This window comes from Periophthalmus magnuspinnatus, chromosome 9, assembly GCF_009829125.3.
Source record: "Periophthalmus magnuspinnatus isolate fPerMag1 chromosome 9, fPerMag1.2.pri, whole genome shotgun sequence".
NCBI lineage: Eukaryota > Metazoa > Chordata > Actinopteri > Gobiiformes > Gobiidae > Periophthalmus > Periophthalmus magnuspinnatus.
The window spans coordinates 22069472-22096219 of record NC_047134.1 but is presented as its reverse complement, the minus strand read 5'-3'; the positions used below and the strand labels follow the sequence as shown (position 1 = coordinate 22096219).

Sequence of the window (26748 nt, the reverse complement as noted above, 5' to 3'; positions counted from 1 at the left end):
GAGTCTGCCTCCTGCTTGTTTCCATGGAGAGTGACACCATTTCTTTGCCACATTATGTGATTAACCTTATCTTTCTTAAGACAGACAGATAGCACTACCAAGCAGGTCAGTTACAGGTCAAATCTGTGGAGAGGCGACCCCGCTCACAGTAAGAATGCATGTTTTTCGTGATTTTGTATTTTTTGAGCAGTAAAAACATCTGTAGCGAAAGTGATAGATACATTTAAAGGTCCTATATTACACAAAATGGACTCTTGTAAGCTTTGATCCCACAATGTTATTAAGCAGTGTTGTTACATCATCAAAAACATACATGGAGCTGTGTTTTGTTTCATTCATACGTTTTCTTTATTATTAATCTGGCTCAAAATGCTCTGTTCCACCATATGATGTCATGCAGTGGTAGTTTTCCAGTTAATAGCTACCTTTTACCTTTAGTTCAGTGGAGATTGACAATTTCAGAGGTGATATTATGCAAATGATTCTAGTGAAGATGTATGGACTTTAAAAATGAAGTGGAGAACCTCCTGTATCACCACATGACATCACAAGGTGGAACAGACAGTTTTCTGTTTGAGAGATGAGCACAGCCTTTTTTGATGTTTTTGATGAGGTAAAATTATAACATAGATCAGAAAATACTGTAATATAGGCCCTTCAACACAATACTGTGAAACATTCCATGGATACATGCACCAGACCTGCCACCAGAAAAGTTACACAGTGCACTTAAATAAAGGTTAACAAACGGACCACCTGCCACAACTATGCTCTCCACCTGACACTGACAACGGAAAAGAACAGGTGCAGACAGGTGAGGACACTATAGACACTTTGGACAGGTGCAGACAGGTGCTGAGGACAGGTGTGGACAGGTGTACCGTGTGTGCTGTGAGACATTAGAAACAGAAGGACAGCCTCTCCAAATAGCGCAGTTAGAACACTCCATTCAAATGTGAGCAAAGTCTTACCATGAGATGATGGTCAACTGCCTCTGACAAAATGCAACATCCACACAAATATGCGCCTGTGTCTATGGATCTGTAGATCATTGGCACCAACACTAAAAGTCCTACCCTATGTAAGTGATTCTTAAATATTATTCACCAAATTGTTCCCGGATTCAAAAAGGCACAATTTCTACAATGGATTCTGATTTGATTTGTATGATGTAATGTTTCCAGCGGCCCCATCACTGATTCTGGATTTTATATTCTAAGCCAGAATTTATTCAACCGTGGCAGCCATATAGAAGGATCAATTGCTTCCTCAATTATTATGGCAACTTCCCCATTGTGGGATGAATAAAGGTTCTCTTATCTTACTTGCACTTGCTTCAGGTTTGAATGACTAGGACATGTCTGTGGCTGCACCATCTGTGGAGCTGCATTATCTCCAGAGCTGCGCCTTCTGTGGAGCTGCACTATCTGCAGGAGAAGTAACTCCACATGTGCAGTACAATATCAAGTAGTGTTCAAATAAATTATTATTTTATTAATAAAAAAAAACAAACTAAATTCTTGCCCAGTGATTTCTAGTTTTACGCATAACATCTCTGCGTATAAGTTGTTGCTGCATTTTTTGTGAAATTTTATAACTCAGTGTATTTTTGTACTTGTACCTTTCTTCTGAGCTTATTTTTCCACAAACTGCCGCTTAACTGATGTCAAACGTTGATAAATATTTACCACAGGTACTATTCCACCAAACCATGTCAGAATTAGAATAACATAAAAACCTGTCATATGCATCTTAAATAGAAACTAAGGCAAATATTTTAAGTCTGTTACAACCTCGAGTACCAGCTGCTTTATGCATCCAGTGGTACAATCTAATAAGAAACAGCATCCATCTGAAGTTCATAAATCCAACTTTATTTATATGCATAGTATAGAGATTAATCAGAGGTTAATACGTGGTGTGATTAGAAAGAGAAGAGGGGTCACTTAGTGGTCACTGCATCTGGCTGTTAAATACATGCAGAATCTCAGGAGGCCATTGTGCTAAAAGTATGACATGTTATCTGCAAGAGAGAAACACAGGCACAGACACTCACAACCACATAATGAACATGTATGTAACACAGATACACCTGAAGGTCCATGTGACAGAAGAACATGGCATGATGCGTGACCAGGTGTGTGTTTGACTGTGGATGTAAAGTGCAAAGACAGGGGGTGCTAAAGGGACACCTTGTACAGTGCCCTTTATTTATATTAGCACATCTGACATTAGAATTAGGAGTAGTTGCGTAAAAAATGTTTTCTGTGTTTGAAAAATTATAACAATAAATACTGGAATTGCTCTTTTTCATAACAATCTGGATACTGTTTGCAATAAATACCTGCATCCATGTTGAAAAAACAAATTAGCAGCATGGTTATTCTACTGTAATATAAACAATTTCTATGAAGTGAAGGCTATTTCCCATACTTTTATGTCTGCTCTTACGAAGACATAGGGTAAGGAAGGAAGGAAATACAGAGCATTGGGCGTGTGGCAGTGAAAATGAGTGTAGACTGGAGCAATGATGTCTTGAATACAGGAGGATTAAAATTACTCAAACATGGACGAATCACTACAAATACAACTTCACAGAGTACATGAGAAGGGAAACAACTATAACATGTTTAAAACCTCTGAAAAGTAAATTTTGCAAAATAGGCCTCCTTTAAGGAAATTACTTGCATGAATGAAGCTGGATATAAATATCCCATGTATGTTTTGGAGAACTACTTTTATATATACTTAATAAACTCCTGTCTTGTATTTTTTTGTATCAAATAGCAACTTCCGAACTGCTCACTACAGTCAAACACATCAGGCTCTAATTTGTCATGAGTGTCATTTAGATCAGGTAGCTTAGTCTCACCATCGTTGTCAGAGTCGGAGTCGGCCAGCGGGGGTATGCGCACCAGGATCTGCCGCTGGTCCCTCTGAACCACCAGCTGCAGTTTGCCCCGAGACTTCTCAATCAGCTTCCCCGCGTCATGCAGAGACAGGTTTTCAGTCACCGTCCCATTGATCTGCAAACAACCAGATAAGAGGCAACATGAATGGGTATGGGTATGAAGCATGAGTACCAGCCTGCTCTCTGGCTGGTATATGTCACACATCATACAACTTAAAATGCTTATATGGATGAAGAATTAATTCACCAGGGGGATCTGGGCACAGATCTCCTTCTGCCTCATCTGTAAAAGCCCTGAGGTCCACTCATTCCCACATTATGTTGTCTTTTCATAGTTCACTTATCTTGGAAAGTCACGTATATAACATTTTTCATACTTTATAAGTCAGACCTCTAAACAGACCCTGGTGTCAGTTTAGGATTCGTGAGCAAACAGAAGGCCCATTCACACATGCACCAGTCCCAGAAGATTACCATGTGAATGGGGCTTAAAGAAGGGGTATTATACAAAATTGACTTTTTGGACTTTTTGACTAATACCCTGTACCATATATGGCAATGTTCTGGGACTGGTGCATGTGTGAACGGGGGGGGGCTGAAGCAGACCCTGGAGGTTACTAGCTCTGAGGCGTGTTTTTTTTCCTTTTTTTTCCTCATATATTATGGCTCGAGGTGTGGTTAAAACGAAACAGATTAAGCGATAATTGAACAAGAGAGAACACAGACTGAGGCGAAAATAAGATGGCAAAAAGTAAAAATAAACATAAAATAGTAGCTTCACACCAAGACATCAAACATGAGCCAAACCCAATGCATTACGTAAAGAGAAGTTAGAACATGGTGTAGAGAAGCAAAGGAGTGAAATAAATGCAGAAAAAGCTGACAATAGTTTCTGATTTTTGGGTAGAGATCATCTTTATGATTAATAGTAATTCAGATACGATTTAGAGCCGTTCCCAGAGAATGGAGGGAGCTGCACCAAACAGACCCGCTGCAAGGCCGCCCCAAGTCAACCCTGCCAGTGGAAAAGAGGCTTGTGTGTGAATGGGGATCATTGCTAGTGTTCTGGTATTTTGTACCCGGCAAGTTACTGGGACCTATGTGTGAATGGGGCTGAAGGGTGGAGGGTGGAGGAGAACCTTGAGGATAATGTCTCCCTCCTGCAGGTTCCCGTCCTTGGCAGCAAGCCCACTGGAGGTCATCTGTTTGATGAAAATCTGACTCCCCAGACGCAGGCCGTACTCTAAGGAAAAACACAACAGCTTGTATAGTGACTCACACCAGGAGAGGACATGCAATGAAGTTTAAACTATTAGTAAAACTACCATAACAACAAGGCTAACATTGCAGCCTTTCCTCTAGTGTTCCCATCTACTTTTTAGTGTGTGTAGATGTATGTTCTTAATGTACTTACCAGTTTAGTTTAGTAGCAAAAAAGGTGGATTTAGTGTTAAGCTGCACTTTAAAGGTGCGCCATGTAACTACTTTGGTTGAGGGCTGCCACCAGCTTGTCTCCATGGTGGAGTTATTGCATTGCTTACAATTTTTCACAGTATAGAGACAAGCAGGTGACCCCGCCAAGTCACAGGTTAGATCTGTGCAGAGGCAACCCAACTCACAGTAAGAATGCATGTTTATCAAGTTATTTTTGTGCTATAGAAACATTGAATGTATGCATGCTAGGTGAATTTAATACCATACTGTGGAACATTCGAGGTAATGGAATATCACTATCATGGTTGTGGAAAAGTTACACCACCACTTTAAAAATGCGCCTTTTCACTTTTCTGGTGGAGTGTTTGCCACCTACTTGTCCCCATGAAAAGGCTTTGTATGGAATCCTCCACATTCAACTTTTTCATTTATTCAACCTTTTGTGTTTCTATTGCTAAAAAATATGTCTAAAACACAGAGAGAATTTATAGCTTTAAAATGATCCTGTATCAGAACAAGTATAAGACCACATAGACTAGTATAGACCCATGAACCACTATGGAACCTACCTGAACAACTGAGGGATTAGAGATATAAAACCACATGGTAATATAAAAGAAAGTACTACGATTAAATGTTGAAAATCACTTTCTAGTGTCCAAATAAAGAGTGGTTTTAATCATTAGTGAGTATCAATTATATTTCTTAATATCAAAATCAAGTTTGCAATTTTAATATCATGGCAACACTATGACCTGGAGTTTGGTGTCTGACTGTGTGATGTAAGGACGTGTAGTTTGGCATCTGTGTGATATAGTGATCTGTAGTTTGGTGTCTGTGTGATATAGTGATCTGTAGTTTGGTGTCTGTGTGACGTAGTGATCTATGGTTTGGTCTGGTGTGAGTGATGTAGTGACATGGAGGTTGATCTAGTGTCTGTGTGATGTAAGGACCTGTAGTTTGGTTTGTGTGATGTAGTGACATGTAATTTAATCTGGTGTCTGTGTGATTTAGTGACAGGAGCAGAGGTTCAGAGGTTGTGCCCACCTTCACTGGGACGGTTCTTGACCAGCATGACGTTGATGGGTTTGTCCAGAGGCTCCAGGTCGCGGGGTGGAGGGGAGGGGTCGTTGAGTCCCTCTCTGCTGCGGTATTGTCCTTTACTCCCTCCGCGTTCGTAGCTGTCCCCTGGGCTGCGCCCCCTGCTAGGGTACCTGTGGCGCTCTGTGCTGGGGTCCAGGGCACGGCCTCGGCTGCCGTCCCGCCGCGGCCGCTCAGGGCTGGGGGAGCGCCTGTCCCGGCTGCGGCCTCGCCCTCCTCTGTACTCATCTGAGGGCTCTCTCTGCTCGCGGTACCAGGCACTGTCGGTGTCTGTGTCGTAGTAGTGCGTGGGGGGGTAGTCCTGGCTTTGAGCGCCAGGGGAGGGGGGAGGCTTCAGGGAGTGGACTGGCACCTTCCGGGCACGTTTCACTGTCTGAGGCAAAACACAGACAGGGGTCAAACCCACAACAACTCAAGGAACTAGGCTAGGCTTTTAAACTGTTTAATGGGCTTGATTTACACCTTTGAAAATAAATTGACAGGAAATAGGAAGGTCATTAGTTCAAGCCCAGACAGGGCATCCTGGTTGGTACCATGTAATAAACAGTTCTTAAATCTAACATTATGCTGGACAAATATGCACCAAAAATATAGCGGGCCCGTTTGACCTTTTTTGTTTTATTTCATCAAGCTCCACTTATCAATGCAATGTTATAAATACCAGGTTGTGTGTGCAGAAATACAAAACATCTTCCTAGAAGAGCCTATAGTAAAGCCCAAGGAGTTGTCAAATGACAAAAATTAAGATTTGTAAGAAATTCAACAATGCATACTGACCCTAACATTATGATGATTAGATATTTGGGTCACAAGTATGGCTGTTTTTCTCCACTAGAATTTTATTTTTCATTTACCAAGTCCACATGGCACTATTGATGTTAACAAATCAATAAATGTGCGTCTTGTACGTCTCCAGTGTTACGCACTCACGGATCTATTAAACAATTAGTTTCAAAATAATGTGAGTCAAACATTCATCTTGCATTAAGGAGTTTTCCAGCAGAAACGCAGATTTGATGTCAGGCCTGTTTTCCCCTTTCATCTCTAAAAGCCTGTGATGCAGTAGGCCTATTAAATGTCTAAATTAAGATTTTCTTGTTTCTAAATAAACGTGGAACTAAACTCATGCAGTGTGTTTTGCACACTGGGCTGCTTTCTGATAAGCCACTTCTCCTCACTGCTCGCTCCATTTTGGACAGCACTTAATGTGTTGCTCATTCACGGGAATGCACAAAATGTGGATTTGTGCGTAGGAAAAGGGCCTTACTTTTACTATACTACAGTCAGAACATGGCTGCTGCAACTGGATGTCTGTTTGTATAGGTTACCATGACGATGATGTCTATTTATATCATTGAGTTGTACTTTGCATGAAACCTGTGCAAATGCTAACATGTCCAACAACAGTGATGCGTATAGCTAAAAAGGAACATTCTGATTGTGTGACATGGGCAGTGCAGCCGCTAACACAAGCAGGTGTCAAACAGGACTGAGGGGTGTCTGTACTCACAATCTTGGCCACTTTGCCACATTTACGAAGTGACTGCACAGCAAAGGAATGAGGCACGTTGTCCATCGAGATAGCATTGACCTGAATGACCCGGTCCTTCTCACTGTACAGAAGACACAGGCAGGGGTGAGGGTGAGAGTGAGAGCGAGAGCGAGAGACAGAGAGACAGAGAGAAAAGCGTCATGACAGGCTGTCAGCAATCTGTGGGGGTGTCAATTTTACCCATTGTAACCAATTTTAGAATTAACTGCGATTATAAATGTACAATAAAAATAAATAATACAGATATGTATGCCAGATGCCTTTCCTTTTACCCAGCAGTTCTACACTATGACGCATGCATGATTGAACAGTGCCACCACTTGAATCCTTAACCATGTTAAGTGCTGAGACAATGGTCAGCTTTGGTTTCAGTTATACATATTACACATATCAGCTAGTAGGTGTTGCTCTATCTCAGTTTAAACTATCTGCTCTTCAAAATATTTAATAATAAATAAAATGTACTAGAGACCGCTTCTTAATTGCGATCACCTCTGAATCGTGACCAACCCTGAATGAATGTGTGTGTGTGTGTATTTAAATGTATGCATTTAAATCCAACTTTTCATATGCTCCACAGTCCATTATATTCAGACCGAGATGACGCATTAGTGCTTGAAATTTGGCTGTGAGAAGTCATCAAAGAAAAAGGAAATGAAGGTGTTTTTCACCATCGTGTTACCCAAAAACTGTAAAGATTATCCCAGAAAAAAATGATAACTTTTAAAAATCTGTCTCTAAATGTGGCATGCCAAATCTGATCTTATCTGGACCAATAATGAAAGATCTAATAGGTTTCATACAAAGGCATCAAAAGTGACAACAGAATTTCAATGCAATACAGCCGACTTCCTGCTTATCATAGGGCGGTGCTCCATTTCAACTTTAGGCTCGTCTCATGGAGCTCTATCACTGTTCTGCATTTCATAAGCCTACTTGTTTTTCCAATTAGTCAAATAATCGCCTGAACAGTCCGTGCTGCCATGTGCTTGTACAGTCAGTGGTGCCATCTGCCCGGACAAAGTTTTGAATAGAGCAAATAAAGCACTGTGAAGTCTGCCTCACTTTTACAACATGAGTAGCCTTTTCTCGTTTCACTTTCTATTCAGCCACAGTTTTTAATATCTGGCAGTGGTCTTCTGTTCGCGTCTCGCACATGCGCTGCTATGCTTTGTGTGGAAATACAGTGCAGAGCAGTTCAGAGCTCGCCTGTACTCGTTATATCTGCCACATTTAGAGCTGTTATTAGGGCAACTCATCAACACGCTCTACATGCATCAATGTATTTTCCTAGTTGATGTCGTCGATTATGTCGAGGAACCAACTGCCTGTCACTATCCCAGACAGTTGATTCGCTGTCATGGTGCATTTTTCAGACAGACAAAAAGTCACTGTGCAATATCACAGTGGCAGAGAGGACTAACAATTTGTTTAACATTTGTTTAACATTTAGATTTCTTTAGCCTTTGGTTTAGCATTAACCATATTGTTCACATAAGAGTTAATTGAGCTGGAATGCTCTGAGGTTGTAACTTGTAATGTTAAACTGGAAAATATCCAACTACTCAGTTACTAAACATTTTAAAATTGTATGTAACATATTTAAATTAATATTTGGGGGGTTTGACCAACTAAGAAGTGCAGTTCAAAGGATGGAATTTAAAGACTACTGGACTGTGTGATTTGAGTTTCTGTTGCATTTTAGAGCTAGCTGTCTAGCATAGCGATTTCCAATCAGGGTTGCCATGGATAAACAAACTTTTTTACAATAATGCAACAGGCTTTCTGCACCAAATATAGCAGAAGACATTCCAGAGAGAATGGCCTGCCTTATCACTGACTGAAACACCAGAGCAGAGAGTGACAGAAGAGGCTTTCCTGTTGTGTGCCCAGAGTTCACCTGCTCACACTGGAGGCTTCTGTAATGCGGCAGGACACAGAGGTGGGACACTTTGTTCTGAGGGCTGCTATTCTCCTCAAACTGTCCTGACACTGGATCTGATGACCCTACCTGTTGGGCTGCACTGAGGCTTTCTTTTATTATTGCATTTTACTGCTCAATGTACTTAAATTGCCCCTCGAGGACAAATAAAGTGATTTTGATTTGATTAAGTGGGTGGAGCTAAAAGTTCAAACTAAAACATGTTCCTGGCTCATGGTTCAAAATCAGGTACAGGCATTTTATCATGTTGTCTGATATGATCCTAAAATTGCTTTATGTTGTCACGACACCTTCAGCTTCAAGCTCTGATGTGACAGTGTGATACGTACAAGAGCAGCCCGTCCGCCGGTCCCCCCTGTAGTACATCAGACACCATGATGGAGGTCTCCCCGCTGTCCACGTTTGGGTTGTCCCGCCCCCCAGACACCGCCATTCCGAAGCCCATCTTTGGGTCCTGGAGGAAGGGGCGTTAAAACATGTCACTGCACTTAAAAGTCCTATATTACACAAAATTGTCTCTTGTGAGCTTTGAAACATGTTATAATGTTGTTGCCTCCTCAAAAACATACCTGGAGTTGTTGTTTTGTTTTATTTACACAAACACATATTTGAGTAATCCTGCAGCATTAGTCTGTCTACATCTCCAAAGCTCAAAATGCTCTGTTCCACCTTGTGATGTCATAAAGCAGTAGTTTTCAAGTTAACAGCTACATTTTACCTTTTGTTCAGTAGAGATAGAAAATTCCAGGGCTGAAATTATCCAAATGATTCTAGTGAAGGTGCATGGAGTTATGGAGTTTAAAAACACAAAGGGGGTATAACGTCACATGTTAGAAAAAAGAATGTCTTCTGTTTGAAAGAAGAAACCAGCCTAAATATGCTGGGTTTGTGTGTTAAACATTTGTGAATGAAAGTTATGCATGTATGCTTCTGATGAGGAAACATTATAATAAAGTAGTAGAAAATAGTATAATATGGGTCCTCTAACATGAGAAATTTCACCTGGAAAGAAAGAAACGCTCCAATACAACGATATGGATTTCAAATGACAACAACTTTCCATAGGTTGAAATGGGAAATCATCTATATAAAGGCTGTGTAATCAAAGACAAGAGGTCAGTTGGACAGTTGAATGGAAGATAGACAGTAGAAGGACATTAAATGGACAGATAGACAGGTGGGCCGACAGGTGGACACTTATTGACATGAGAGTTTGACAGTTAGACAGTTAGTTGCGGGTGATATTGGATGGACAGATAAACATGTTGGCATAGATGGAGAGATAGACAGCAGACACACAGTTGTACAGAAGATAGGCAGGTGGACAGTAATGCACACATGGATTCTGGCTGTAGTGTTTAGCAAGCATAGCCTGTATACAGAAGTGGACTAAGGGATGCCATGCTGTTCGGGCAAGTCAACAGAAGCCAATCAAGGGTAGCAGTTATAGCAGCTAATTTGCAACTAATTCCATATTTGGACTTCGTGATAGCTAGCAATCAAATGCGTTGTTAATGCTAGCTAGAGCCGACCTCGGGCAGAGGCATCTGATTGGTCAGTTATTATTGTTGGTTATTGTTCATATCTTGATTTTTGAAACAAAAAGCAAAATAAACACCAAGATCATGTAGAGCGGGTTAAAACAAACAAGCTTTTTAAGCTTTTTACCATGTTACACTGTTGTTCACTCATCAAAAACATGCCATTTATATGTCATCCATGCATGTTTAAATAATCTTGTGATCCATCACGGGCCATATTTGAACCCTCCTTATGGTTAGCAGTACGGGCCTGTACAAGGCTCAGCCCATAAGCCTATGTCACCTGTGCTCCCACATGGGCATTTTTAATAAGAAAGCATGATACAAAACAGTGCACTACAACTTCACAAACCTGATGTCACGTGCAGTAGTTACATTAGATAAATGCATGCCTGCTGTGTTGTGATGTCATTCTGAAGAGGGAGTGACTTAGCATGGGGAGCAAAGGGAGGCATAGTTGCCAGGTCCGTGGTTTTTCTGCACAGTTGGGCTAATTTTAAAAAAAAAAAAAAAAAAAAAAATACGCAGTTGCGATTTTCATGGACTGGTTTTAAAATGTGTGCATCCACAAAGTATCAACATAACCTGCCACTAATTGGGGAATTTCCCAACTTATTTGGGGATTTCCCATACCAAAAGCATGTGTAAGTGGAGCGATGATAGAGATATAACCTGAAAAGTGATTCATTTGATTTGTATCTACCCATTAGCTGTGTGAGCATACCTATTGTTCATTTTGACTGAATGAAAAGAATAACTGGCAATAATACAAAGACACTTAAAAAAAAGAGTGTAGTTTGACTGCGCATGGACAGGGCAACAGTTGGATATTTGGACACAGACAAACAAGTGAACATGTTTGGTAGAATTATAGATTAAGGGACTGTAAATGGATAGTGGATAGACAGCAGTTGGACAGGTGGACATAAGTGTAGTAGAGTTATAGGTTGAGAGACAGTAGATGGACAGTAGTTCGATTCGTGGACAGTAGATTGTGTCTTACCCGCTGCAGAGTGACTGTGTACTGCTCCCACACTGTCTCCTCCATTGCTGAGCCCTGAGAAGACACAGAGAGGAGAGGTCAGCAAGTGTCAATCACCAGTGTCCAACAGGTTCAAGCGGACAGCCCTGTGCCCCGATCCACACCCACACACTATTATGGAAAAACTCGTTAATCTTAGGGTCAGGGTAGAACCATTTAGAAAAAATATTTGCAATTTTTCTGAATTGCTAATGAAAAAAATCCAGATTTTTTAAAACTCATCCATCACTGACGACTGAAATATAAACTGTTAAACTAATAGAAGAATCTCAGGCATTTCATAACAGAGAAAATGATCGTACTTAAACCTTTGCAGTCTTTGTGATATGCCAATTGTGAACATTCAAATTGCAATAAATCCTTCAGCCCTAGTTTAAATAACTAACGTTTTACTCAAGTAAGAGTACCAGTCCCTGCAAAATTACACTATCAAAAGTATATTGAGATAAAACTACATCCAGTTTCTTCACAATGTTGCTCAAATAAATGTAACTGAGCAAATTTTACCAGATAGAAATACACCAATCCAGCTTTTCCAGTTACAATATGGATATATATAATATAAGCTAAACTTTTATATAGTACTATTTACCGATACTAGCTTAAGGACTGAAAAAAGTTATTTTCATCAAAAGTGAACTTACTACAAAAGCGTAATTTATCCAGAAAGTAACAGTTGAACAGCTTTGTATAAATAAAAGTTGTAACATTATGAAACATTTCAAGGCCAACATTTGCCAGTAAATAGTCTTATGACAGCCAGTAAAAGGCCCTACCAGGATATCGGCTGAACTGATACCCGAGAGATCAGTCTGAATTTGTCAGGCAAATTACATTGTACGATGCCTCAGATAGTGGTCAGGAGGCCTGGAAGTGCTGTGGGATGGGGACTGGGGACAGGAGGGGACAGGAGGGGATAGGAGGCAAACCACTCAACTCCTGGGAACAAATGCGCTGGGACAGGGGCTTAGGAAGGGGAGGGGGCAGGGGACAGGATTGAGACATAAGATGACAGTGACACTCCGAGAGCCTGCTCCTCCTGCACATCCACACCTCTGTAAGTGCTGAATACTGACATCAGAACACCTAAATCCTTACAAGAATTCCATGTACTTTAGCTAACTAAATATCTGCAGTAGTATTATAGTACTATATAGCATTATTTGTGATAGTATTGTATTAAACGTATACGTGCACCACATTTATTCATAAATCAGAATATTTGTTAAATAATAGGGCTGCAATCAAAAATTCATTATATATATATAATACAATTGTATTAATCAAAATCATTAACTATACATACAAAACAGACCTTTTTCAACTAAGACAGTGGCATTATTAAATCAAAATCTAAAAAAATAATGAACAATTTCTATAAACTATAAACAATAGTAATTAAGGCATGAGGGTGCAGGCCTATTGCATCAAATCAAAATTTCAAACATGGTCTGAAATGTTCCCGTGTGTCAGATGCCCTCCCTGTTTGTCAAAAGCCCTCTCTGTGTGTCAGATGCCCTCCCTGTTTGTCAAAAGCCCTCTCTGTGTGTCAGATGCCCTCCCTGTGTGTCAAAAGCCCTCTCTCTGTGTCAGATGCCCTCCCTGTGTGTCAAAAGCCCTCCCTGTGTGTCAGATGCCTTCCTTGTGTGTCCATTGGGTCTAATTCTGTGTAAAAGCTGCAAACCGTGTAGTTTAGACCTCTACAAACATGTTCTGAAATACATGGCATTCTTGTAATAGTTTAGCAATTTATGTCAGGCTGAGTTGTTTACAATGTGCACTCTGAACTGCAATACTCGTCCGAAAAAACGTCTTTTTGAAATCTTGCAGCCCTAATTTGATCTTTAAAAAAACAACAACAAAAAATATTGTTAAGAAGTCACAATAGTTAAACAGTCCTGGTCCAGTGAAAAGTGGAGCGGATCTATCAGAACAGAACGGGGGACTGCACAGAGCACAGTCTACTATGACCTCATGAGAAGACAAGAGGACGGCAGTGCCAGGGCCCACTTTCTAAGCCCAGATCACCCACTCCCTCAGACACACAGCGGGCACATAACTCAGAGTCGTGTGTCTGTCTGTGTGTGTGCATCTGTGTGTGTGTGACTGTAGGCTCTGTGTGCTCCGAGTGTAGACCTACTGTGTGTAATACTGTGTGGTACTTGTTCATTGTTCAAGCATACCCCCCTCTTAAGAAATAGGCTTTATAATCTGCTCTTTGTACACAGCTGAATTCATCTTTGTTCATTTAAAATAATGTGGAATCAGTCTATTCAGTGCATCCAACAATATGCCTCTGTTCAGTGTAATTTTAATAAGGCTAAAAAAATAGTTGGTTTTTTTTGGGGTTTTTTTTTGCCGATACTGTTAAATTCTTGTTTTCAGCAGTTGGGTATGGTTTGGGTAAAATGTAACCTACAGCCTAATCATTTTAAAATCTACACTAGTTGTATTATGTTCAATTTCAAACAGGGTCAGGCTTTTTCCCAGTTGTCAGTTTTCTGATGCATTTCAACTTTGAGGCTGCTTCTAGTGTGAGCAACATAAAATGTCACATTACATCCACCCTTCTGCGTACAATAAACTTTTGTAGCCTGCTTACTATCCATGGAAGCCCCATGGACAAAGGGCAGAGTAACCCTGACTGATCATGTGTTTAGATTATGTTTTAAGTTAGGCTTATTTATTGACTTTTTGATTGAGTCAGACAGATTTAAATTCTGATGGCAAAACCATGACAAAATTAGCTGCAGACAATTTACACTTCATAAAAGATGTAGACTTTGAACTGGCTCTGAGATAAGACTAGTGTCATAAACAAGGATCATAGTTGCCCACCCTGCTCTTAACTGGGGAAAGAGACTTTGTGCACATGGCTAATTTGCATATCAATACACCAAGAACTATTTGAAGTTGCAAACATTTTACATGTGCTTTTGCATTTGCTTCATTCATTTCCCCCTTCAGTATCACTGATACAGAGGAGTCTGAGGAAGAGGCTGTGTGTGTCACAGGGAGAGAGAGAGTCAGATCTAAATGAATAAGCTCAAGTTTGTCAACATAAGTGCTGAAAGTGATGATTTGAGTCTAGAGTTTTCTGTGCACAAGACTCAGCGGCTCGTCGTCTCCCTGCCTCCCGGTACAGCGTACCACCACCAAATCTTTTACCGGTATGCATTACCAGACCATAGCGGATTACTTTCACCCTTGCTGCCAACTACACCAGAGAAATGTTGACCCTTAACAAATGTATATCACATTTTTCCATTTAATTTGTTTATGCTGATCCAAAGCAAATTGTTACCTCCAGTTAGGTACTCCTGAACATGACTCAAGATCTGGAGGGGTGGGGGTGCCCAGATGCTGCTCCTGACAGCAAATCTACACTTGGGTCTTTTTAATGGAGAGGTTTACAACTAATGTTAGTAAAAGTATCTGGTTTGGAGAACACACAGGATTTTGGAGGAAATTTGACTATTGCTTTTTAATGATTATTACTATTAAATAGAAATGGAATGTCTGTATTATGTTTGTTCAGGAAGTATTAAAAAAAAGGTGTAAAAGTGCCTTTTTTGGCCCATCACCCTGGCTTACGTAGATCAAGATTATTCTATAAACAAACATTTTAGAGTGAAAACATTTTGCTGCTCATCTAAGTGGCTTCTTCAATGAGCTACAAAATGTCTTCACTCTAAACTTTTGTCCAGTCGACAGAATTGAATTTTTCTTTTGCTTTTTACTAAAAGACACAGAAACACAGTCACCAAACTTAGTATCACAAGTTATCAACATTTCAATATTTTTGCAAACAGAAACTAGATACTCATTTGTGTTGACATTACTTTGTCCCAACCACTTATGCTGTAAATGCGACTAAACTGCACTTTCTTTGTGGAAGTTTGGGGTGGCACTTCCGGTTAAGCGGGAATCCTGTTCATTTCAATGGAGAATTAAAGAAAAGTTTTACAGCTAAAATATTATATAACGTAAAGGTTAATTTATGTGAAATGTTCAATGTTCATGTACACCAACAAGTCAACAATGCACTGATTCTCTAGTATACGTCCCATCTGAACGACTGAGGGATTACACAGATATAAGGCTACAAGGTAATAAAAAAGAAAGTACTAAGTATTTAATGTTGGAAATCACATTCTATTGTCTAAAATGTGTTTTTATTACCACTGTGGGATAGGAATCGGTATTGAGTATTGGGTCTATTCCTTATTATCAAAATCAAGTTTGTAATTTTAGTATGGTGACAACACTAGTAACACTTAGTAATCGCTGAAGTTTACTGTAAGATACATTTTTCTCACAAGTTGTTGATCTTTCTAAGTCTTGTTTACTTAGCCTGGAATGAGTTTTGTATCTAAAAAGAGATGGAAGATTGTGATGACAAGGCTGTATTTGTGATGGACTGTACAGATATGCACATATATAGAGACGGACATCTCCAGGGAGCAGGCAGCGTGGCCGTGCCAGGGGGTGGGACTTCCTGTCACAGCTGATAGCATCATACCCCCCTCCCTCCTTCCACACATACACAAACACATAAGTCATCATAGTGGCATGTGGACGGTCTAAACAGTGGGCTTTTTGACAAGTGGCAGGCAATGTTGACAACAAGGAATATCTCTGACTGTCTCGGTTGTGTGTGTGTGGACTGGAGAGGTGTAGAAAAACACCATGGTTCTTTTGGAAATATTCCAAATGAGAATATTGGGTTTACTTGATTTTGATAGTAAGGAACAGGCTTGATACACAATATCGATTCTGATACCACAATGATAATAAAAAACACTCTTTATTTAGATAGAATGTGATTTTCAACATTAAATCATACTTTCTTCTGATATTCCCATGTGGCCTCATATCTAGGTTCCATAGTGGTCCATGGGTGTACAGCAGTACATGTGGTTTCGTATTTGTTCTGATACAGCTGAAGATCATTCTAAATCTATTCAGAAAAGGGTCATTTCTGTCCCTTTTTAGTACTGATACTTGCACGAATGAGTATCTAGTTTCGATACTGGTTTTATCGATTAGTGCCTAATTTGATACTTCTGACAACCCTCGACTCCTCATAATCCATCAAATAAGGTATAAATTAAAGTTTTATTGTCTGTACTTTTGTGTATATCCAACGTTAAATGTGAAGATCCTACAGGGGTCCCCTAATAATAATAATTTACATTATATTTAATAGAAGATAATACATTGTGTTCCTTGGATTTAAACAATATAATTATACCTGTAGACAATAGTAATACTAATAAGGTAGTACATTTAAACATTCACGGTAAAACACATTTCAAACCAAATTTTATTTTATGCTTCCCTGCAATATTCCCTGGTGATCCCTGCAATATTCTGACCCAGGAATCGACTTTAGAGCTCAGATCACGATCATGTATTAGCGTTGATATCACCAAAACCGTGCTTCCCAGAGTTTTACACTGAGGCTGTAATGGCAGAAAGGATTTGAATCATTCTATTTAATACATTTTTACTGTATAAATGTCACTTATTGCCCCCACTGATTAAAAAGCACATCATAACAAATTAAATATAGTTACTTCTGTATGGTTTTGAGTAGAGGCATTAAGTATTATTAGTGTCACCATATTTTGTTCAGTTTCTTTTTAGACTATGAGGGAAAAATTACATTATGGATGGCCACCAAAGTCACTCCTATTGATGGAAACACTGATAATGGATGAATCAGATGTGAAGATATGATTTGTATTATTTCTCAGCCCTGCTCTATCCTCTTCTCTTAATCATGTCTCTCAACAGTTTGCATGTGGTGAGGATGGAAAGCACCGCAGCAGCAGGAGTTTGCATTTGAGACCAGTTGCAAAACAGACCTACTATTGGCTCCTCCCCTGATTTTTCACTAGAGGCCGATATGTAAGCTTTTTAATGTATCGCCTATTAGCCTTAAAACTTCAGCAGAGGTCAATAGTTTGTTTTGGCTGATTTCCTGCCTAAAGAATCCACATAATGCTTATTTAAAAACTTAAGAGACCCATATTATGCTATTTTCTGATCTATGTTAAAAACTTGTTTCCTCATCAAAACAAAAAAAACGGAATCGTGTTTTGTTTCATTCACAGATGTTTAACACACAAACTCTGCATCGTAAGGCTCAATTGTTCTCTCAAAGAAAAACACTCTGTTGCACCTTGTCATGTCATGTAGTAATACAGGAAGTGCTCCACTGTGATTTTAAACTCACATGTTCAGCCCTGGAATTTCCAATCTCTACTAAACAAAACGTAGATATAGACAGACTAATAATAAAGGATTACTCAAACATGTGTACGTATATGAAACAAAACAAAACTCGAGGTATGTTTTTGAAAAGGTAACAACATTCTAACATGGTTAAAAGTTCACAAGAGTCAATTTTGCAAGCATAGGACCTAGGGCTGTCACAGATAAAGTATTTCCCTTGCTGTAAGTTTAAGTGCCTCAGCACCATGGTGTGGGGTGTATTTGTTATAGCACAAAGGCGCATAATACCCCTATACCGCAGTTACCGAGTTATGAGTATATACTATGTTATAACACTACACTCAAATGTAAAAAATGCTCATTATGAGCAAACAGTTCAATTTTAGTTTCATCAGACCCAGACCCACCCACGTACAGTACCGGTACTCGTTTCACTGTGGATAATGACACAGCCTTATCAGCTTCAGCCAGCACCTTCACAAGGTCTTTTGCTTTTGTTCTTGGCTTGATATGTACATTTGGGACCAAAGCACATTCATCTCTGGGACACAGAACCCATCTCCTTCCTGAGCAATAAGATGGCTGAACACAACCAATCAGAAGCTTCCGAAGACATGACTTCATCATCTGGTTTTTCCCTAATTGTTTAAATGCATATCAATCTTACTGTATGTAAACTTCTGACATTTAAAAACATGTCTTAAAAATTCTTCTCTCACTATTCTGGCATTTAGTAAATAGAAATCATTTTAATCCTAATTGACCTAAAACAGGAAAAGTTGAGTCTGAGTTTCACAGTATGGCATTAAAATTATCCATCTCCATGCAGACAAGCATGTGAGCAAGTCAGATCTGTGGTAACCACATTCTCAGTAAGAATGCATGTTATTCATTTAGAATAAATTATTTAGCTAGAAAAGCACATATAGGATAAACAATAGGATAGATATGCTATCCTATAGAACATTCTAGTCAAAGTAATAAAATATACATACACATAGAAACAAGCATGTATCAAACCGTTCCACCAGAAAAGTTATATAGTGCACCTTTAAACAACAAGTGAATGCAGTGAATGCTTTCTTGCTTGGACTATTCGGTGAAGATGACATAGATAGAGGTACTCTGTTTCACCATTACTGCCAACTAGTTTTCCCACAAACTCCAACTGAACTGATGTAAAACTATGATAAATATTGACCACAGGAACTATCCAACCAAACCAGGTCATATGCACTTTAAATCCATTAAAATGTTTGTGAAATGTCCAAATTACTCAAAAATAGTTGATAGCACTCAATCAACAATAATATGGAATCATGTTTTAACAAGTGAACTCTTGACTGTACAAATAATCCTGCCCAGATAAGAGTGTGATGTGTGCAAAAGAGGAAATATATCAGATCAGAGGGACATAAAGACTTCCTGATCCCTGGCCCAGCCCCCAGAGATATACAGTGTGATGACGCAATTTTCCCTAATTGCAATTTTCCTGATTGCCCATTCATGTTTTCAAAATTAGGATTCAGGTCACCGATCGTATTTGAGCCTTAACATTGAAGAGAAGAGTAAAGTCTGAACTGTTAAACTAACCCTAGAATCCTATGCATTTCAGAACAACTTTGAAGAAGTCTAAACTACAGTGATTTGTTCCATAAAATTCTGTGTATGCAAAATACAGTTTCAAACTCATTACAAATCTTAAAGGTCATGTACAGAATTTTTCAAGAGATTACTGATCCAGTACCAGTATGGGATGTTGGTGCAACTACTGACAAATTAGCTGGTTCGGATATATCGCCTTCCAAATAATCGTTTAGTTGATATTCTGATCCTACCCTAGATGCCCCTCCTGTGTCCTCATCCTGTTCCATGGACCCGGTCCCTCCCTTCCCTCACCTGGCAGGATGACCCAACACCTGGCTAGAATGACCCTTACTCTACCATGGATAAGCCTCCCTCTGTCCCGTAGTTGAGTGAGCTCTGGCCCAACAGGCTTGAACTCTATTTGCAAATGGATGCACATTAGTCCTGGACACATCTGCAGCCTGCCGTCTCTGAGAGTGGATCTCTCCTTCACTTTGGTTCTTCTCGAGGTTTCTTTCCCACTGCTTTTTTTTTTTTTTTTTTTTGTTAACCATTATGAGACCCGAAAAGTTTCATAATGGTTGAGTTGCTAGAGTTTCTAGTTTCTGGTATCAGATGATATCAGGGATCGGCAGATACTTAAACCCATAGTATCAAAATCAATATCGGAACAGAAAAGCCTGGATCAGTGCAACCCTAAATTTTTTTCACCATGTATTTGAGCAAAATGTCTTGCACCAGTACAGATATATTATATAAGCACCTCTTGAGGTCAAAATTATATTGGTATCAGTTCAGTATTGAAAATTGTGTCAATATTTGGCGCCAATATTTTTTCTACACTGCTCCAGTCTATGTGTGCCCATGTGTCCCAGTTTGTCCTCAGTGCATCAGATTTGTCTTTTTGAAGATTTATGACTGAAAATTAATTGAATCTAATTCTGGATAAATACAATTGTTGTGAAAGGTTAATTTGATTTGTAAACTTCACTATAACTTAACATAAATTTGCTCCTTGCTATTGATTTTAAATATCAGTATCAGCAAACTTCAGTTACTGGCCACAACAGCAAGACAAATATCAGTATCAGCTCAAAAAATTCATATTGGACCACACCTAATTGTGGTTAATGATACAGACTATATTACTTGTACATTCATCTTAACACAAGAGGCCCTTACGCCCTGCCCTGCCTCACTGGGACTGGCCCTTGGAGCAGAGCATGGCTGGTCCCTATGTGCCCAGTGTGACATCATGTTTACAAGAGGGAGTTAAAGTACACAGAGTGAAAGTAAACCAGAATAACCCGTATTTCATCCATAATAGAACCCAGCAGCCACAGACAGAGAGAGAGCAGAGGTGTAAAGTGAGATGTGTACCTCTCCGTGGTTTGGTTTACACTGTATCTGAGCCTCATTTACAAGTCCTGAGGAGGGACTGACTCAAATGTAAATCTCTATATGTATATTGTGGTAACAATATACATAACAATAACAGATAATGTCAGTCCAAAAGAAATGTGGTAAAACAACATACATAAATGTCCATTGTTTTTGTAATTAAGAAAAAATCAGCATTACAAATGTAAGATGTAAGAGGTATAATTGATTTGAACATGTTTATCTCATTTCTGGAAACACAGACAGGTCAAGTTCATGAAATTTAAAATCTGAATCTTATATACAGATCCTTTAAATCCTGACAAATGTGAAATAACTGTAAAATAACTTTTTTTTTAAATTCAGAAATATTACTAATATATATAAAATTTAGTATGTGCTTTAGGCCCATTTTTTAAATTGTAAACAGTATACTCAATATTTATATTTTGCATATCTTGAAAACAACATTCATGATATTATCATATGCCTCGAATGGGAAATCTACAGTCAATCTACACATGTACCATCAAAAGTTGTGGTTGTTGTTGAGTTTTCAGTTCTGATACAATACTTTGGCAGAGAAGGGAAGTAGGTAGGTAAGTAGGTATGTCTTTTCACAAAATTGAATCAAATATGTCATGTTACTGTGAAAAACATTCTGCAAGTAAGAACGGAGCTGTTCCAGTCATATGAGAGGTTCAGGACCAACGGCCAAATCACACACTGTGTTACCTAATGCACGGTTTAGTCAGGCAGCACGCTAAACAACAAAAGGAAGTAGGCCATGGCTCAGAATCAGTGCAGCCAACATGAAAAAAATTACTGTTCAAGACAAATCATGGTTTACACAGGTTTTTACAGTCAAATGTAATCAGGAGAACAAATTAGTTACACAGTAACTTCTAAATATTAGAATTACTAAATGCTCTCCCAATATAACAAGCCTATATGTGTCAAAAGCGTTCAACTCAACATGACATCGAAGGACACAGCCAAAAGGAGACCCAGGCTTGTGTGGTGGATCAGGTAATGCAGACGCAACATGAATGACCCCATTGTTTAGTGTAGCGCCTGGAAACAGGAGCACACCAGATCTACACTACTGTCCCGTAACATTACAGCCCCATGTAACAAAATGGGCCTCTGTCCCATTAACCCACATTCATTTAATTTAATTTAACATAATTTTCAATATTCAACTAAACCATAATAACAAACTAATCACAATAACAAATTTTGCAGTTCAATATATTGTTAAGTAAATATAGACGATCAATGATAGTATTGAAATAAATTTATGCGACTGAAACAAAAACAAAAGAGCAGACAAAAGAACACCTCTTTAGAAAAGATGCAAATGGTTTGCTTCGGAGCCGCTCGGTGCTTATATACAAACACATCAGGGATCTGTCTGACAGCCCATGATTGGATGTCTTTTCTGAAGGTCAATTATAACATTATTTAAAGACTTAAGCCTATTTATGAATAAGCAAACAGTGTATGTCTGTGACAAATAACACTAAACAGAGTCCGAGTGCCGGTCCGAGGCGCATGTCCCTCTGCTCCTCTGCGGGCTACAGCAGGACAGGAGAGAGGTGGCGTCTTAAGTGCCGAGTCTCACAGACTCCTGCGTTAAAGAGCCCAGAAACACCATCAAATAGGTTTAGAGTTTAAAACTTCCCCATTTCTACTCCATGATGTAGAGATGTTTCAGTCTGATTTGTTGTTTTCTAGTATTGAAACTTGATATCATTTGGGCCGGTATTGACACTAAAAAAGTCTCATTCACAGCACAGAAATGAACCTTTCTTTAATAGCTTTAAAATGATCTTGAGCTGTATCAGAACAAGTATAAAACCACATGGACCAAGACATGGACCACTATGAAACCTACCTGAACGACTGAGGGATTGCACAGATATAAGGCCACATTGTAAAATAAAAGAAAGTACAGTGGTCCCTCGCTATAACGCGGTTCACCTTTCGTGGTTTCGCTGCAGATTTTTTTTATTGCAATTTTGCATGCTTTTTTTTTTTTTACAGTGTATGAACGTGCATTGTGTTCTGCTTCCTGATTGGCTAAGGGACTGTAGACCATTGTTAATCAATCTCCTCCGTGCTGTGTCTCCTGTACATGCCTCCTGTACTCCTGTAAATGTTCGATCGGCACTACAGCAGCGGCAGGATGAAGAGTCACGGTCAGAGGTACTGTGAAATGCGCGTGAGTCACTATTAATTAATTAAACAAGAGGGAAATGTGAGAAAATGTTAATGCCTGTCTGAGAAAAGTGTATAACGTGTGTGGTGAGGGGTTTTACAGCTGCAAAACATATATAATAATTGTAAAAAATAAAGCCTATTGCAGATTATTTTTAGAACGTAACCCCCGCAATAAACGAGGGACCACTGTACTACCATTTAATGTTGAAAATTACATTGTATTTTACATTTTTTTTATTATTATCATCGTGGTATTGGAATCAGTATTGAATATCAAGACTATTCCTTAGTATCGACACTGAGTTTAAAATTATAGCATTGTGACAACACTACACTGCAGTCCACACTACAGCCCCAGGTCTTCACAAAGTTGACTAAAGTGTCAGATTCCCTCATAGCAGCCCCGAATGATCCACACACACAGGGACATGCACAAGAGCACGGCAGGAACCCAATCTGGTGTAAAACTGGGCTCTAGTATCCAGGCTCCAACACAACACCTTTATCTCACACCTCACAGGGGAGACATGCATCTTCTAAAGCTGCTCATAATAGTATAAACTATTTACGAAAAGTAGATATTAATTTGAGCAAGTATCGATAATGAACAAAAATAACTAAATAGGACAGTATAGTGGTATTATAGTTATCGTGGTATTGCTATATCAGAACTATAATAAGCCATGATGATATTAAAGAGGGCGTATTTTACTTTTTGTATATGTATTTATGGAGAAATGTCATGTGGGAGCATGGATGACTAGTCCTGGACACATCTGCAGCTTGCTCATCCATGGGCGTGGATCTCTCCTCCACTGTGGTTCTGAAGGTTTTTCTTTTTCCCACAGGTTTTTTTTTTTTTAGTTTTTCTTTCGTTAGAAGGAGAGTCTAAGGACAGGGGATGTTCTGGGACAGTTCTCCATTTGCCTGATTTCTGTTGATTAATTTGCTTGTCTGTTTCTGTTTCATTGTTGACTTTCTAACTTTCTGTTGGTCAAATTATTATGTTCAGCCCTAAGAGGCAACTGCTGTTGTGATTTTGGGCTTTACAAAAATAAATAGAATAATAATAATTCAGGCATGTTTCTGATGAGGGACCAATGTTATAACATGGCTAAAAGATAAATAGATTTTGCATAATAAACCCCTCTTTAAAGAATCCAGTATTGTTTTGTGTTGAAAATTACATTCTATTGTATGTAGGATCTGCGGTAACAAATCAAAATCAAATCTGAATGTAATATGTAAAAACACTAGCTGATACCATTATCTAAATTAATATTTTAAAATTGACAAGCCTATAGCAAAGCACACACAAGTCAAGCTGTATTAAAGGTACAGTACGTAACTTTCTGTAGGTGGAATGTCACCTGGATGATTCCATGGTGGTAGAAAGGGAAAAAAACATACTTTAGAACATTCTCATCGGATATGTTTTATGCCATACTGTGTAAGATTGTAGCCAAGAAGAACATGTCCATGGAAACAAGCAGAAAGAGGCCCTCCTCGGCCAAATAAGAGTCAGATTTGTGGAAATGCAAGCCAGCTCACAGTAAGGATGTATGTTCTTTCACACTTCTTTTCTGCAATAAACACAACCAAAATGAGGATCTAAAACGTTACTGTGGCTTTTAAGTTCACAAATGGGCATACAAAAGGCAGCACACAGCTTAGACAAAATATAAATCCCACCTGTGTTGCAGATATGAATATTAGCACAGACAAATTGTCCATCCCTCATAACACAATCAGCCCTTCTAAGCTAACAAATAAACATATTTACACGTTATAATATAAATCAGACTAAATGAAATGAATTAAAATGTGTGCTGCCAAGTAGGCCACTGTAGATTTGTACATTTTTCACTGTTTTAAAACTCCATACACCAACACTTGAATTATTTGGATAGTTTCAGCCCTGAAATCTCTGCCAATCTCTGCTGGACTAAAACTTAACTTGAAAACTACCAGTTCATCATAAGGTGGAATACTTTGAGCTTTGGCGATGTAGACAGACTAATAATAAAGGATTATTCATACATGTGTGAATGAAACAAAACACAACTCCATGTATGTTTTAGATGAGGTAACAGTATTAGAATATGGAGCTCACAAGAATACATTTTGTGTATAGGACCTTTAAATAAAGATCAATAAATTTCATATTGTTATTATTATAGGCTTTTTACTTTGATGGCTTTATATCTATAGACACGCGCCTATTTAATTTTGCTAATATGAGCTGTCTTTTGCTTATTCCTGTCCAGCTCACAGGAGAAGAGCCATGGTCAGGTACACCACAGCTACTGTCCTCAGCTCAGTCCAACCAGGACAAACACAGCTGTAAAATCACCATAAAACCCCAAACTCCTACAGGAGTCACACGTCTGTGACATGACATTCTGCTTCAGAGGGTAACATCTGGGGAACAACTTAATAATAGTCTAATAATAACGAGTTTGTTGTTTGTGTTTATTGTCTACAATTTGGGAGCTACTTCCCTAATCTCTACAGATTCAAGTTTGTCCAGCACTCGCAGCTCTGCTAGAACAGGTGAAGTGTAGGCTCTAACAGCTCAGACACTCCAGCCCATGGACTCTGAGAGAACAGGGCACTACCCGGAGTCCCGCTGTTACGCACAGGTCAAAACCGGGTCAGAACCGGGTCAGAACCGGGTCCGAACAGAAGAGCGTTACATAAGCGCACCTTCACTCGGCACAAAGCAGCCCAGTCCAGCCGGAGACATGACAGCTCAGAGCCATGTTAGTTATAGCCACTTACCCCAATGTTGTCGCCTTTGCTGGGGTAAGAGGCCAGCCTTCCGCCTCCTTTCACGGGCATTCTGCTCTGTCCTCACGGCTCAGGACCAACGCGTCGCGGCTAAGCGCAAAAGGTGAACACGGCCTGTGCCTTGTTCCTCTGACCGCAGCGCAGTCCTCTGTGCGCGTCAGACCGGCTGCTCCTCGGTCACACGGAAGAGGGAGGTCCGCTCTCTACACGACACCCACAAACACAGGCGCATTTCCTGCTCTCCACACACTGGAGCGAGGAGGCACCGCCCGGCGGGCGGGCGCAGCTCCGGGACAGCGCTGCTGACAGAGGGACGGCCGGAGCATGAGTCAGCGGGGTGTGTGTCCGTGTGCTCCTCACGCCTCCGCAGCACGCACGGTGCTCGGTCACTGGTCAGTGCGGTAACATGTGCATGAACATGAACATGGGCTACGGGGGATTTGCTAAACAGTCAGGTAAATGGAAACTTCAGTGACGACTAGTGGGCGGAGGGCGCACGTACAGCTGGACTCAGATCACACGACCCCATAACCCCTGACACCACAGGGGGCGCGACATGTCCTCTACTGGAAACATTTTAGATGAAATGTTGCCTAATATTTTTCCACTAAAGTATCTTGTTGTAATTACTGAAGCTATTATTGGACACAGACGCACAGTTTTCAGCTGTGGTCAGACTTCTGAAGGACACTCCAGTCCACTTCTAGCATTTTACAGAAACTTTTTTCTAATCAATGATGCAAATGTTCTGAAATAGGGCCTTAAGTGCTGCAGTGCAAATGATAGTGCAGGAGGCCAGCATGTACTCTGCTTTGGCTCCCCCTTCTGGCTAACCACTTATTAAGTTGAGTTTTCACTCATAACTGTACCAAGAACGAGTCCTAAATATAACTGCAAGCGGCAATGACCGGCCTTCGTCCGCACCTACGCCGCCCTCCTACCTACACATAAGACACACCTTGCCATAATCCTAGCCTAAATCTAGATCTAACCCCTAACCCTACC

The 26748-nt window shown here is 39.7% G+C and overlaps 1 protein-coding gene across 3 annotated transcripts in view; it reads right to left on the bottom strand.

The window, feature by feature from the left end:
• The window catches only part of LOC117375950 (tight junction protein ZO-2-like), a 43651-nt gene extending 17548 nt beyond the window's left edge, over window positions 1–26103 (bottom strand). For all 3 annotated transcript variants that reach the window (XR_008648828.1, XR_008648827.1, XM_033972338.2), the window contains exons 1-7: window positions 25735–26103; window positions 11485–11538; window positions 9270–9394; window positions 6957–7059; window positions 5393–5819; window positions 4051–4154; window positions 2873–3026 (exon numbers count right to left, since the gene is read on the bottom strand). Coding sequence is in view for 1 of the 3 variants with exons in the window: in XM_033972338.2 (XP_033828229.1) it covers window positions 2873–3026; window positions 4051–4154; window positions 5393–5819; window positions 6957–7059; window positions 9270–9394; window positions 11485–11538; window positions 25735–25794 (1027 nt within the window). In the remaining 2 variants the exon portion in view is untranslated. The remainder of the gene's footprint in view (window positions 1–2872; window positions 3027–4050; window positions 4155–5392; window positions 5820–6956; window positions 7060–9269; window positions 9395–11484; window positions 11539–25734) is intronic.
• Window positions 26104–26748: the final 645 nt, after the last annotated feature.